Below are 13,124 nucleotides of genomic sequence, written 5' to 3' on the forward strand. Positions count from 1 at the left end.
ATAAAAGTAGAATTTATGATTATTCAAATGCATTTTTTCCCTTTTTTTCTTTTTAATCTTTAAAAAAATCCTTATTTTTAATGCTTATTTAAATGTATCTTTTCAAAAATGCAGCCTACATGCAATTCATTTTTCCACTTTTTTTCTTAAAATGCTGGGAGAAATTAAGAGGTAAATTACCACAATTCTACAACCAATAACATACTCCTCATTAATACTGCAAGGAGCAGAGTCCAGTCCCAGAAAATCACCTGCACTTCTAATATGGATTATGGTCAACCTCAGGTGTCAGCTGGAAGGAGGATAGAAGGAAGCCTGCTAGGGTAATGGAAATACTGGGCAGAGGCGGTATTTCTGAGGGAATAAACGATATACAAATTAACTGACTTGCACATTTAAGACTTGTGGGAAACTCACTCCCTTAGTGGTCCAGTGGTTAGGGGTTTGAGCTTACACTGCAGGAGGCAGAGATTCAATTCCTGGTCAGGGAACTAAGATATCGTATGCCATGCTACAAAGACTTGTGCACACTACTATAGACACTTCAATAATAACAACCATTTAAGTAATAAACTATTTATTTTTTATTAAATATTTAATTATTAACAATTTAAATCTAAGCTTGATCAAACTAACATTGAGCGAGTTTATCAACTGCTCTATGCTTCAGCTTTGAAAATCTGTAATGGATCAATAACACTTCCTGGGTTATTGTGGAAGTGAGACAATGCATATATAGTATTTAGTACACTGCTTCAGTACAGTGAACACTCAGTGAATGCAGGTCTAATACATTATCACTACAGATGGGGGACTGCAACTTTTATCCATGTGAGATGTCTTTATCCGGTTTAATAATAACAGTCGTAAGGTACGGATATTCCGCCAGGCCTAAAGACAGACACATCCAAAGTTCTGAGTTTTCATGGGCTCATTCATCCCATGGTATGCACCTTAACTTATTCAACTTTTCCCTAAGTAAGAGAGATCCCAGTTACTTCCTTTTTTCTCATTAGAAATGAAGTGATAAAGAATGCCCTCAATCTCTACATTGTCTCTTCCAATCTTTTTATGTGTAAAATAGATTAGTGCATAAACTATTACGGTTCTTTCAAATATGAAACTTAAGTCTCAAATAATTGAATGCCTACCCATCAAAATCCTAAAATAATATATTAATACCAAAATTAAGAGTATCGCCAGAGGCTACAGATTAGAATTACCTGAAGAAAAACCTCATAAATTCTAAATTTGTATGTCAAATGAAAATTCAGAAGCTTAAAAAAAAGTTTTCTTCCACATCTTACAATAATCACTAACTAAAGTAGTCTAAAATCTATAGCTCTTTCCAAAAGTTTGAGGAAATTAAAGATTTTATTTATTGACAGAAAAGCAATCACAAAATACTCTTAAGTGAAAGTCACTCAGTCGTGTTCGACTCTTTGCAACCCCATGGACTATATAGTCCATAGAATTCTTCAGGCCAGAATAATGGAGTGGGTAGCTGTTCCCTCCTCCAGGGGATCTTCCCAACCGAGGGATCAAATGCAGGTCTCCCGCACTGCAGGTGGACTCTTCACCAGCTGAGCCGCCAGGGAAGCCCAAGAATGCTGGAGTGGGCAGCCTAACCCTTCTCCAGGGCATCTTCCCAACCCAGGAATCGAACCGGTGTCTCCTGCATTGCAGGTGGATTCTTTACCAGCTGAGCTACCAGGGAAGCCCAACTCTTAAGTGAATAGATGTTAATTTCCATTTTGCTGAAACAAAATAGATACACACACAAAGAAACACACCTAGGGTATAACTGCTTTTCCTGAGGGGGATGCAACTAAAGTCCAGTTTCAGCTTTATCCCTTGACATATGCAATTTTTCTACAATGAGTATGTACTATTTTTGCAACAACAAAAATGTTCAATTCTTTTTAAAAACAAGAGTCCAGGACTTCCCTGTTGGCTCAGGGCTAAAGAATAAGCCTGCCAACGCAGGAGACACAGGCCTGATCCCTGGTCCAGGAAGATCTCACATGCCACAAGGCAACTCAGCCCGTGCTCCACAACTACTGAGCCTGTGCCTTAGAGCTGAGGAACCACAACTCCTGGAGCCTCAACACTCTACAGCCCACGCTCCCCGACAAGAGAAGCCACTGCAGTGAGAGCCCGCGCCCTGCACTAGGAGTAGCCCCTGCCCGTGGTAACCAGAGAAAAGCCCGCGTAGCAACCAAGAACCAGCACAGCCAATTAAATTATTAAAACAAACAAACAAACAAAAATAAGAGTCCCTCAAGCTTTCAGTACCCAACAAATGTAGGTATCCAACAAATGAATTCCTGCATAACCAAGTACTTTTGTTAACACTGGTAAGTCACACTGGCCAGTGCTCCAACTGCTCAGTGCACCTCAAAAAGAAATTCTTTACTCTTTCTAATGGTAAATCACCCCATATCTCTATTTTCTATTCTGCCCACTCTCACTTTCAAATCGGCAAAACACAGCATTCTCATTAAGCGGAAACAAGATTTGACACAGTTTATTTTAGCCAGACTCCACCTTGGTGCAGTCTATTCTCAGCCCAAATCTGCTTCATGCCAGAGACCAAGTCCCTTGCTAGCTGGACTTCTGGTTCATTCTCAGGTTCCACACTGAAACCATGTTCCTAAAAATAACTGACATCCTTTCCTACCTGCTTCTCCTTCTGATTTTGTCTTGAAAACACCCCCTAACACATCTTGGTCCACGCCGTCTCTATGAAATCACTTTCCACAGATTATTGCTTTGTGGGCTCACAGTAAAACATTCCCCAATTTTTGTTAACTGTAGCTGTCTGAGAGAAGGAACCTAATTTTCAATTATTACCACTAACCCAGGCTGCGATGCCCAAAGGCCATTTTGGACTTCCGCGCACTCTTAGGTCAGAGCACAGCGCAGCCATACCGACCTTGGTTCAGGTAGGTGAGCGTCTCGTCGTGCAGCTTCACGGCAGGCGATGTCGCGGCACACATCACGTACTGGAAGGGTGGGTGTTTGGTCTCGTCATCCAGCGGAAGGCTAGAATCTTCCTGCTTGAAAATGGGCAATGCCAAGACATCGCTGCAAAGAAAAAGCCACACTGACCTTACTCAGGGTCTAAAATACTTAAAAACATATAGAAGTATTTAAAGGTAGTTTCTTTTAAATTTTAAGATCACAGATATTATCAAGAGGGACCTCCCTGTGGTCTAGTGGTGAGGGTTTGGCACTTCCACTGCAGGGGGCATGGGTTCGGATCCCTGGTCAAGGAACTAAATCCCGCATGCCACTCAGTTGCTCCCCATATGTAGAATAAAATAACTATTAATGCTAATCTGGCACCCCCAAAAGATAGCTTCAATAACCCATATATCTAGTGGGAGAAAGAGGAGTGGGTGGCTATAATTAGGCAAAAGTATTAAAATGAGAAATATTTAAAGTAAGCAGTATTTAATAGTTAATAAAGTCCAAACTACTGATAAAGAGATCAGGCTAATAATATATCTAGTACTAAAAAACAAACAAACAAACTTATGTCAAAAAATTCTTTAAAAACTTAAAACTCATTATTTCTATTAAAAAAGATCAAGAGTACGGAGCCACCTGTTTTGAAAGGTAGGTCACCCTGGCACCATGAAATTACAAAGAAGCATTTGATTAAAATGGTACTTTATAAAAAGTTCCCTGCTAGGCTTAGCCAAGTGCTGAGAGCATAAAGCTTCACACTCAGTCTAAGACAATGGCTTCTTCTGAGAAGCAAACAGTAGCAGTATAAACAGCTGCTATTTTTTTCCCCCCAAGAATAACTTGGGGCATTGATCAGGAGGCGGTGGGGGGATCTTCTGGGGTACTGTCTATATTCTATAACTTGAGTGGTTAAACACACATGGATGTTATCTGGTTTGCCTTAAAAAAAAAAAATCAGCTGTCTTTTACATACCACAAAATTCACCCTTATAAAGCGTATGTTTCAGTGGCTTTCAGTATCTTCACAGAGTTGTGCAGTCTTCACGGCTATTAATTCCAAGACATTCTCAGCACCTCAGAAAGAATTCTCACAGCCCTAGCAGCCACTCCCCATACTCGCACCCTACCCACCACCACCCGAGCAACCGCTGAGCTGCTTGTCTCTGTGGACCTGCCCATTCCAGATATACAACGCACACAGAATCACCTGACCTTTTGTGATTGGTTTCTTTTATTAACACTTAGTGTGATTTCAAGGTTCATTCATGTTGTAGCACGTACAGTACGTCATTCCTTCTTATGGCCGAATGATATTCCATTGTATGAATACACCATATGCTAATTATCCATCATCAGATTATGGACCTTTAACTTGTTTCCATTTTTTGGTTATTACGAATATGCTGCTATGAACACTTGTATATGTTCTGTGTAGACATGTTTAATTCCTTTGGATTTATATCTAGAAGTAGAATTACTGGGTCATATGGTAACTCATATATCTATCTACCTTTTTGAGAAACTGCCAAACTATTTTTTAAAGTGGCTGCACCATTTTATATTTCCACCATCAACATGTGAAGGGTAGGGTTTTGTTTTGTTTTGTTTTAAGATAATTTGCTGAGCTGTACATTTATATCCTGATGACTTTTCTATGTCCATTTCTCAATAAGAAGTAAAACAGCAAAACATCCAAATGAATAACTACTATAACAAGGACCTCAAAGGCTTGTCTCAACTGTTTATCTGTTCTTATGAGCTGTTAACTGACAGATATCTGGCTGGCCCATTTTAATTAAATTCAACTTTTTAAAAAATGTGGGAATAAGTGAAATGAAAGGGAAACCCTGTATTTCCTCTTCCCACATACATTTCTATTAAAGCACCAGACTGATTATTCAGGGACTAAATTACACACTAATTCTCCTTCATTTATACCTAGAAAATGTCAAAACACTTCTAAGTCAAAAGTATAACTGAGGAACGCATAGTTAGCAATGGTCTCCAGCCCTCTTCTAGAACAGAGATATAAAAACTTTACAGGAAACTTAAAAATGGTACTTTAAGACTCAGAGCAGCTCTCTTTATGAAACAACTACAGCAGTCAAAGTAGCTCCACAGCAGATTAAAATAAATACATATTCTGTTTCACATATATGTAATTATTTACAGTTTTCTGGGTGAGAGAATTTCCTGGTGGTCCAGTGGTTAGGACTCCATGCTCTCACTGCCGAGGACCAGGGTTCAATCCCTGGTTAGGTAACTAAAACCCCACAAGCCATGCAATGTGGTCAAAACAACAACAAAAAAAGTTATCTTGGTGAGAAAGGGAAAAAATGAGATGAGAGCTATAAATCAGATGCTTTAGTTAATCATACTAAAAAGTGACATGGAGAATAATTTTAAGGTCTTAATGCTAACTGCCTTGGTTGATCATTACATACATAAGACATCAGATTGCAGAAGATTGGCTATTTATAAATAAACTGCTACATACAGTAAATAAAATTTTATTTGCTTCAGATCCTAGAAGGCCACCACCATTACATTCCCTTGGTTATGGTAGCTCAGACAGTAAAGTATCTGTCTACAATGCAGGACACCCAGGATCAATCCCTGGGTTGAGAAGAGGCCCTGAAGAAGGGGCTGGCTACCCACTCCAGTGTTCTTGCCTGGAGAATCCCATGGACAAAGGAGCCTGGCAGGCTGCAGTCTGTCGGGTTGAAAAGAGTCGAACACAACTAAGTGACTAATACTTTTATTTCCATAGCCTACTATGCTTTTGGTAGGTGCTAAAAACTCCTGAATAAACATAAACATGTATAGATCATCTGCTGATGCAATCCCAATTAACTTTTCACTTTATTAGAAAGACAATGAATTCCAACCAACACAGCAGCCAGAGCGAGCCTCTGCAAATAGAAGTTGGACCATTTCATTCCTTTGCACTCTCTCCATCACCTCACTTTAGAAACCAAGGTCCCTGGAAGGACCTGGTTCAGTCACTGCAGCCTCCTTCCTCAACCCTTCCGGGGCCTTTGCACTGGCCTACTCTGCTGATGTCCTACTGGCTCACTGTATTCAAATGTCACCTTTTCAGTGACAACTGTAATCCTCCATGGTACTCCCAGCTGCTCCTTTCCTGCTCTATTTATCCACAAAGCATTTCACTTTCCAACACTATACCAGACTTACATTTGTATGCTCCATGAGTGTAACTACCCCCCAAACTGGTTTCTCTTCACAGACTCAAACCCAGAGTCTAGCACAAAAGAGTTCAAATATCTGCTGAACTGATGAATGAACTGCAGCACTGATATGCAATCATTACTAAAGTGAAAAGCCAGATCTCCAGACAATTTGAGATCATAATTTCTACCAGGATGAGCCATAAGAAAAGTTCTGGTATTCAGTTGATTTTGTAACCTCATATTCCAGACAGGTAGGTCTCCCAGGGATCTGACAAGCAAATGAAAAGACACGAGGATTTGAATTATTCCAAGTAATCCTGATGCCAGTATCCAAAAATATCCAGGCACACAAAGACAAACACGACTTTAGGCGCAAGAACCAACAGCAAAAACAACAGATGGCATATACCCAGTTCCAGATCCTGTCTGTTGGCATTCAGTGCTTTCCTGATTCTGCTGCAGAGGGTTAGAGGTCTGAAGACTACATATATAAGACATCTTGCCAGCTGGAATCTTGGTAGGTTGCTCTGAAGGGAAATGAAGAGGGAGTGGGAAAGAGCAGAAGCAGGCAACCACAGCTGCAGGGAAGTTCAAGGCAGCAGCAGCCATGCCTCCAACAGCCAGCCCTTCTCCCTGAACCCTTCTAGCACTTTCACAGTCAATACTTCACCAAACCCTTCTCTGCCTGAGACAGCTCAGTGCATCCTATTTTCCTGACTGGACACAGACCAATACCCACCAAAGACTTCAAGATGCCAGAAGTACTGAACCTATATGATAAAATTAAGCTTACTTTGTTTAAAGAAATAAAGAATGAATATTTAACAGTAAGATTACACAGAAATGAAGAGTATATAAGGAAAATGGAACATAAACAAAAAGTTATCCAGAAGGCAGCACAGAAAATGCCGAAGAGGTGTTAAGAGAGAAAGGGAGAAGATTCTACACTGAAGTCTCAGAAGCGGAAAGAACGGGCAGAGGCAGCATTTGATATAAAGGCCCAGTAAAGTCCGGACCAATGAAGTAACACTAAATCGCTGATTTAAGAACCCAAAATAACCAAAGTAGGATAAGCAATTTTCAAACCCACGCCCAAAAGCACATCAAGAAAAACTTGTAAGCCAGTATGTGTGTTCATATTTCAAAAGTCCAATTTTTTCAGTAAAGTACCAAGTATGGAAATTCTACTGAAAGTAGGCCCTGGCAGGAAGAGTTGTGGGTCTGAGATGGGGCCACCCCATCCTTAAGCAGAGCTGGAGAGGGACTGGGCGAGGGCGCAGAGGTGAGACCACCAACCAGCAAAGGGATGCGCTTGAGAGTGGATATGGTGCGCTTCCCGTGAGGCCTGATCAGCGCTTCCTTAGAGCCACCCTGTTAGCTAAGTAACGGAAAGGAAGCATCGGATTTAAGCAGGGTTACGGTTGTGTTAAAAAAGAGGACCGGGGAATAAAGCAAAAGGGGGCAAGAGAACAAGGGTATATGTGGGCAAGTAACTACAATGATTGACCAGGAAAATTTAAACTGGTTGGGGAAGAAAACAGGAGCTCAAGAGAGTACATGTGTGCGTGCTCAGTCGCTCAGTCATGTCCAACTCCTTGCGACCCTATGGACTGTAGCCCTCCAGGCTCCTCTGTCCATGGGATTTCCCAGGCAAGAATACTGGAGTGGGTTGATTCCTGACCCAGGGATCAAACCCAAGTTTCCTGCATTGGCAGGCGGATTCTTTACCACTGAGCCACTGGGGAAGCCTCTTCAAGAGGGTGAGAAATTGTGATGAGAGCAATATCAGTGGTTGTATTAATAAATTTTAATGGGTGCAGTGATGGCAGAAGGAGAGTAATAAGGGAGAGAGTGAAGGACAGGGGGCAGCAGGTGAACTCTGAATCTGAGATCGCAGTGGGTCGCATGATGGGTAAATCCAGGTCTAATGTATGACCATAGGATTGAGTAGCTGAGATAATGTCGCTGTAAGAAAGACACTCAAGGAACGGAAGTGTCAGGCTGCTGGAAGGCCCATTTAAATATCTTCTGAAGTCACCACGAGTGAACAGACTAGTCGTGTTCACTGTGACAGTGAGCCAGGATCTTGAGTTTTAAAAATAAGAAATGAAAAAAAAATAAATAAATAAAATAAGAAATGACCCCCACACCAGATGACTGCAATCACTGAGGGCCTGGTGACAATCAGTGGCGTGAAATTCAAAGCTGGGGGTCTTGCAGAAAAGGAGGGAGACAGAACAGTCCGGAGGCGGCTGTGAGAAGCCGAAAGGATCCCTCCCCAGGCTCCTGGTGCAAGAGCAGGGATGTGAATGTAAGCCCCCAGCAGTTGAGAGGGTCTCAGGGGAAAAGGGTCCTCAGATAGCAGGTTTCCACAAGAGCAGGGTAGGGGAAGACAGCATTAAGAGACAAAGCTGGCTATACTAGTTTCCTAGGGTTGTCATCACAAAGAACCAGAAACTAGAGGCTTAAAACGGCAGCAGCTTCCTGTCTCACTGTTCAAGGGCGGGAAGTCTAATCCAGGTGTTGGCTGAGCGCTGGGAGGGAAGGCCTCTCGAAGCTTCTGGGGTCTGGAGGCAGGGGCTGGGTGCCCTCACTTGTAGGCGCAGCACTCCAGGCCCTTGGCCAGCTTCTTTCCGTGTGTCTTCTGTGTCCCCTCTGTGTGTGTGTGTCTGTGTGCGTCCAGATCTCCCCTTTCTATAAGGACACCAGTTCTCTTCAACCAGTGCCCACCCTGATGACCTCATTTTAACTGGATTACCTTTGTGAAGTCCTTATTTCCAAATAAGGCCACATTCTGAGGCATTGTGGGGGGGGTGCCTGGGACTTCAACATATCTTTTTGGGGGACACACAATTCAATCCGTAACACTGACTGCTTGGGAGATTTTTCTGATAGACTAAGAATTCCAGAGAGTAAAGTGGGAGAATTTTAGGAACCAGTCAGAACGGGGAGCTGGCTACAGAAATGCGCAAGTGCAGAGCACCGTGCTGAACACAGGACAAGGAGTGTCCTGGAAGTCTGGAACTTCCCCTAGTCTCGACAAACAGGAACCAAGTGCAGTGGGTTTCCCTGGCTCAGTGGGAAGGCACCCATCTGCCAGCGCAGAAAAGGCAGGTCCTGGTTCCTGGTCCGGAAAGATCCACATACTGGGGAGCAACTAAGCCGCGCACCGCAACTACTGAGCAGAAATGCCGAAACTACTGAAGCCCGAGTGCCCTAGAGTCCATGCTTCGCAAAAGAAGCCGCCATGAGGAGCCTGCACCGCTGCAACTGGAGAGCAGCCCCTGCTCACCACAACCTGAGAAAGGCCCTCACAGCAACAAAGACACAGCACTGCCAAAATTAAAAAATCAGAGTCAAGTGCACAAAAGGACTGGTCCAGTGTGCCCTAGAAAATGAGACACACGTCTAGGAGAGACTGATCAAAAAGAGACGGCACTAATAAAGATGAGGAGAAAAGATGTAACTAATGATATAAAAACTAGTAAGATGAGAATATCACTAACAACTATAGCAACGTATCTGAACATATGGATAAGATGAACAATTTTCTAGAAAAATTAACATCAAAACTTTAAGACATAAAAAACTACAAGACTTCCACAGTGGCACTGTGGATAAGAATCTGTCAATGCAAGGGACACAGGTTCCATCTCTGGTCCAGGAAGAGCCCACAAGCTGCAGAGCAACTGAGTCCCTGTGCCACAACTACTAAGCCCACAGTGCTCAGAGCCTGTGCTCCTCCAACAGGAGACGCCACCGCAGTTAGAAGCCCGGGTGCCACGAGGAAGGGCGGCCCTACTGGCCACAGCCAGAGAAAGACCACGCAGAGCCAGTGACAGCCAGCACAGTCTAAGCAAATCCAGTCATAAAGACATAAAAGGCTTAAAAAGAAAAGTAATGCTACAGAGACCGATACTGTGGTTAAAAATTTTCCCCCAGAGAAAACTTTCACAGAGGAGTTCTACGGGACTTTCAGGGGCAGCTCCTATACAAACTATTCGACAGGACAAAAACCGAGGAATTAACCTTATTCCTTATGAAGACTTATGCAATTGTGACATCAAAACTAGGTACAAACAAAACTAGGAAAGAAAGTGAAAAGCTCAAGTCAGCCATAAATATAGATGCAAAAAGCCTAAACTGAGTATTAACAAATCAAATTCAAGAGTGTAATGACAAACCATCATCTAGCTGGGTATTTCTCAAGAACACAAGGACAGAATCCAGAATCTGCAAACAGGACGACAGATTTAGATCACTGATGGGCACTGGATTTATAACAGAATGGCAGTATAGAGAGGTGAGAAATAGTGTTCATTTGGGCAGCACATATACTAAAATTGGAACGATACAGAGATTAGCATGGCCCCTGTGCAAGGATGACATGCAAATTCGGGAAGCATTCCATATTTTTTATACAGAGTCAAGTAAGTCAGAAAGAAAAACACCAATACAGTATGCTAATGCTAATGCTAAGTCACTTCAGTCGTGTCCGACTCTGTGTGACCCCACAGACGGCAGCCCACCAGGCTCCCCCGTCCCTGGGATTCTCCAGGCAAGAACACTGGAGTGGGTTGCCATTTCCTTCTCCAATGCATGAAAGAGAAAAGTGAAAGTGAAGTCGCTCAGTCGTGTCCGACTCTTAGCGACCCCATGGACTGCAGCCTACCAGGCTCCTCTGTCCATGAATTTTCCAGGCAAGAGTACTGGAGTGGGGTGTCATGTATACTAACGCATATATATGGAATTTATAAAGATGGTAACGATGACCCTATATGCAAGACAGCAAGAGACACAGATTTAAAGACGAGTCTTTTGGACTCTGTGAGAAAAGGTTGAGAAGGGGATGATTTGAGAAGGTAGCGTTGAAACATGTATATTATCATATGTGAAGCAGATCGCAGGTCCAGGTTTGATGCATGAGATGGGGCACTCAGGGCTTGTGCACTGGGATGACCCTGAGGGATGGGATGGGGAGGGAGGTGGGAGGGGGCTTCAGGATGGGGAACACATGTACACCCATGGCGGATTCATGTCAATGTATGGCAAAAACCAATACAATATTGTAAAGTAATTAGCCTCCAATTAAAATAAATAAATTTTTTAAAAATAAAAATGCTCAAATGGAAAAAAAGGTGAGAAATAAACAGTCTTTTCAAAGATATTAGGTAAACTACAGGCTCATACAACTGCAACTGCAACTAACTGGCCTCCTCTCATACAATACCAAAAACAGAAGGAAAAAAACACAACTCTAGAGAGATTGTAAACTTAGATGTGATATGTAAAGTAATAAACCTTCAGAAAAGACTAGAAGAGTATTGTTATGACCTCAGAGTAGGGAAAGGCTGCTCAATCTGACCATATCCCGATCAAGACCTTCTGTTTAAAAGGCACCATAAAGAGAATGGGAAGGTGTCACGGAGTAGAAGAGAGTTGTCTGTGACATATATGTGTAATCAAGGCTAGTATCCAGAATATATAGAAGACTACAACAAGAAAATAAACACAGGCTTCCCTGGTGATGCAGCGGTTAAGAATCCTGCCTGCCAAAGCAGGGGACACAGGTTCAGTCCCTGGTCTGGGAAGATCCTGCATGCCGTGGGGCAGCTGAACCCCACGTGCCACAGCTACTGAGGCCCGAGCACCCTAGAGGCCCTGCTCCACGACAAGAGAAGCCTGCACACGGCATCTGGAGGGTAGGCCCCACTTGCTGCAGCCAGAGAAAACCCCACACACAGCAATGAAGACATAGCAAGTCAAAAATAAAAATACAGAAAAATTTAAATACTGTTCCAAAAGGGGGGGGGGGGGGGCAGGGGAACTGAATGGAAACAAAGGTGCTGCCTTCAAAACCTGGGACAGAAACTTAACAGAGAAATATATAGCTACGAACAGATTAGAAGCAGACCAAAAACAAAGGAGAAGGCGCCTAACTAAAGACAGCAAGTCATCAGAGTCATCAAAACAACAGGAAAGAACCACAAAGATGAAACAGAAAACACAGTCAAGAAAAACAAAACCAAAATCTGATTTCTTACAAAATACGAGATATAGACAAACTTTGGAAAGAGGTCATGGAAGAAGGAAAACACACAAGAAACGCAGGGAGTGAAAGAAATGGTGTAATCACAAATATTGGAGAGATCAGTTAAAAAAAAACTCTGGAAAAAAATTCCCACAACTAAGATAAACTGTGAATTTCCTATGTCCATGAAGCAAATTTAAACAGGCAAACACCTGTGTAGGCAAAAATAAAATAAAATCATCTAATCCAGATTGTCTTTATAAAAAGCTTTATAAAACCTTGAAGAAAAAATTAAGTCCCATGCTCAGATGGTAAAGAATCCGCCTGCAATGCAGGAGATCTGGGTTCGATGCCTGGGTCAGGAAGATCCCCTGGAGGACAGGGCAACCCACACCAGTAATCTTGCCTGGAGAATCCCATGGACCCAGGAGCCTGGCGGGCCCCAGTCCATGGGGTCACAAAGAGCCAGACACGACTGAGTAAGCACAGCACAGCACACAAAAATATTTAGCCCATAAAAAGAAAGTTACCCAGCTCACAGGAAGCTGATACAGGCTTAATGTTTTTTAAAAGGACAGGCGAACAAAAAAAAAAAAAAAAGAAAGAAAGAAAGAAAATTGAGGCTCAATCTCAGCTAGGAACAGAGACAACCTATTTATGAAACTTTGGAAGCATTTTCTCTAATCAGTAAGTAGACTAAAGACTCAAGTTCTTGGTATTTCTAAACAACACTGCAGTGAATGCTAAGGCTTACCCCACACTAAGGCAAGAAAATTAAATGTAAAGATTACACAGGAAGAAACAAACCCATCACTATTTAAAGATATCAACTAGGATAACTGAGCCCCTAAAATTATTAGAACTAATAAGTTCGGCAAGGTCCTGCAGAAGAGGAGAGAGAGAAAAAAAAAAAGAAAGATAAAATAAGA

The 13,124-nt window shown here is 42.4% G+C and overlaps 1 protein-coding gene and 1 non-coding gene across 5 annotated transcripts in view; one reads left to right on the forward strand and one right to left on the reverse strand.

Moving 5' to 3' along the window:
- UBP1 (upstream binding protein 1) overlaps window positions 1-13,124 on the reverse strand; it is a 64,500-nt gene that overhangs the window by 44,705 nt on the left and 6,671 nt on the right. For 3 of the 4 annotated variants that reach the window (XM_003587609.6, XM_005222588.5, XM_003587610.6), the window contains exon 2: window positions 2,936-3,087. In XM_003587609.6, coding sequence (XP_003587657.1) covers window positions 2,936-3,087 — 152 coding nt within the window. Of the gene's footprint in view, window positions 1-2,935; window positions 3,088-3,946; window positions 4,021-13,124 lie in introns of all 4 variants that reach the window. The other variant, XM_015459482.3, reaches the window with a different exon arrangement.
- LOC112443543 (U6 spliceosomal RNA) lies at window positions 10,478-10,581 on the forward strand. Its single transcript, XR_003031955.1, has one exon. It is a non-coding gene; the product is annotated as a U6 spliceosomal RNA (small nuclear RNA).

Source organism: Bos taurus, chromosome 22 (genome assembly GCF_002263795.3).
Source record: "Bos taurus isolate L1 Dominette 01449 registration number 42190680 breed Hereford chromosome 22, ARS-UCD2.0, whole genome shotgun sequence".
Lineage (NCBI taxonomy): Eukaryota > Metazoa > Chordata > Mammalia > Artiodactyla > Bovidae > Bos > Bos taurus.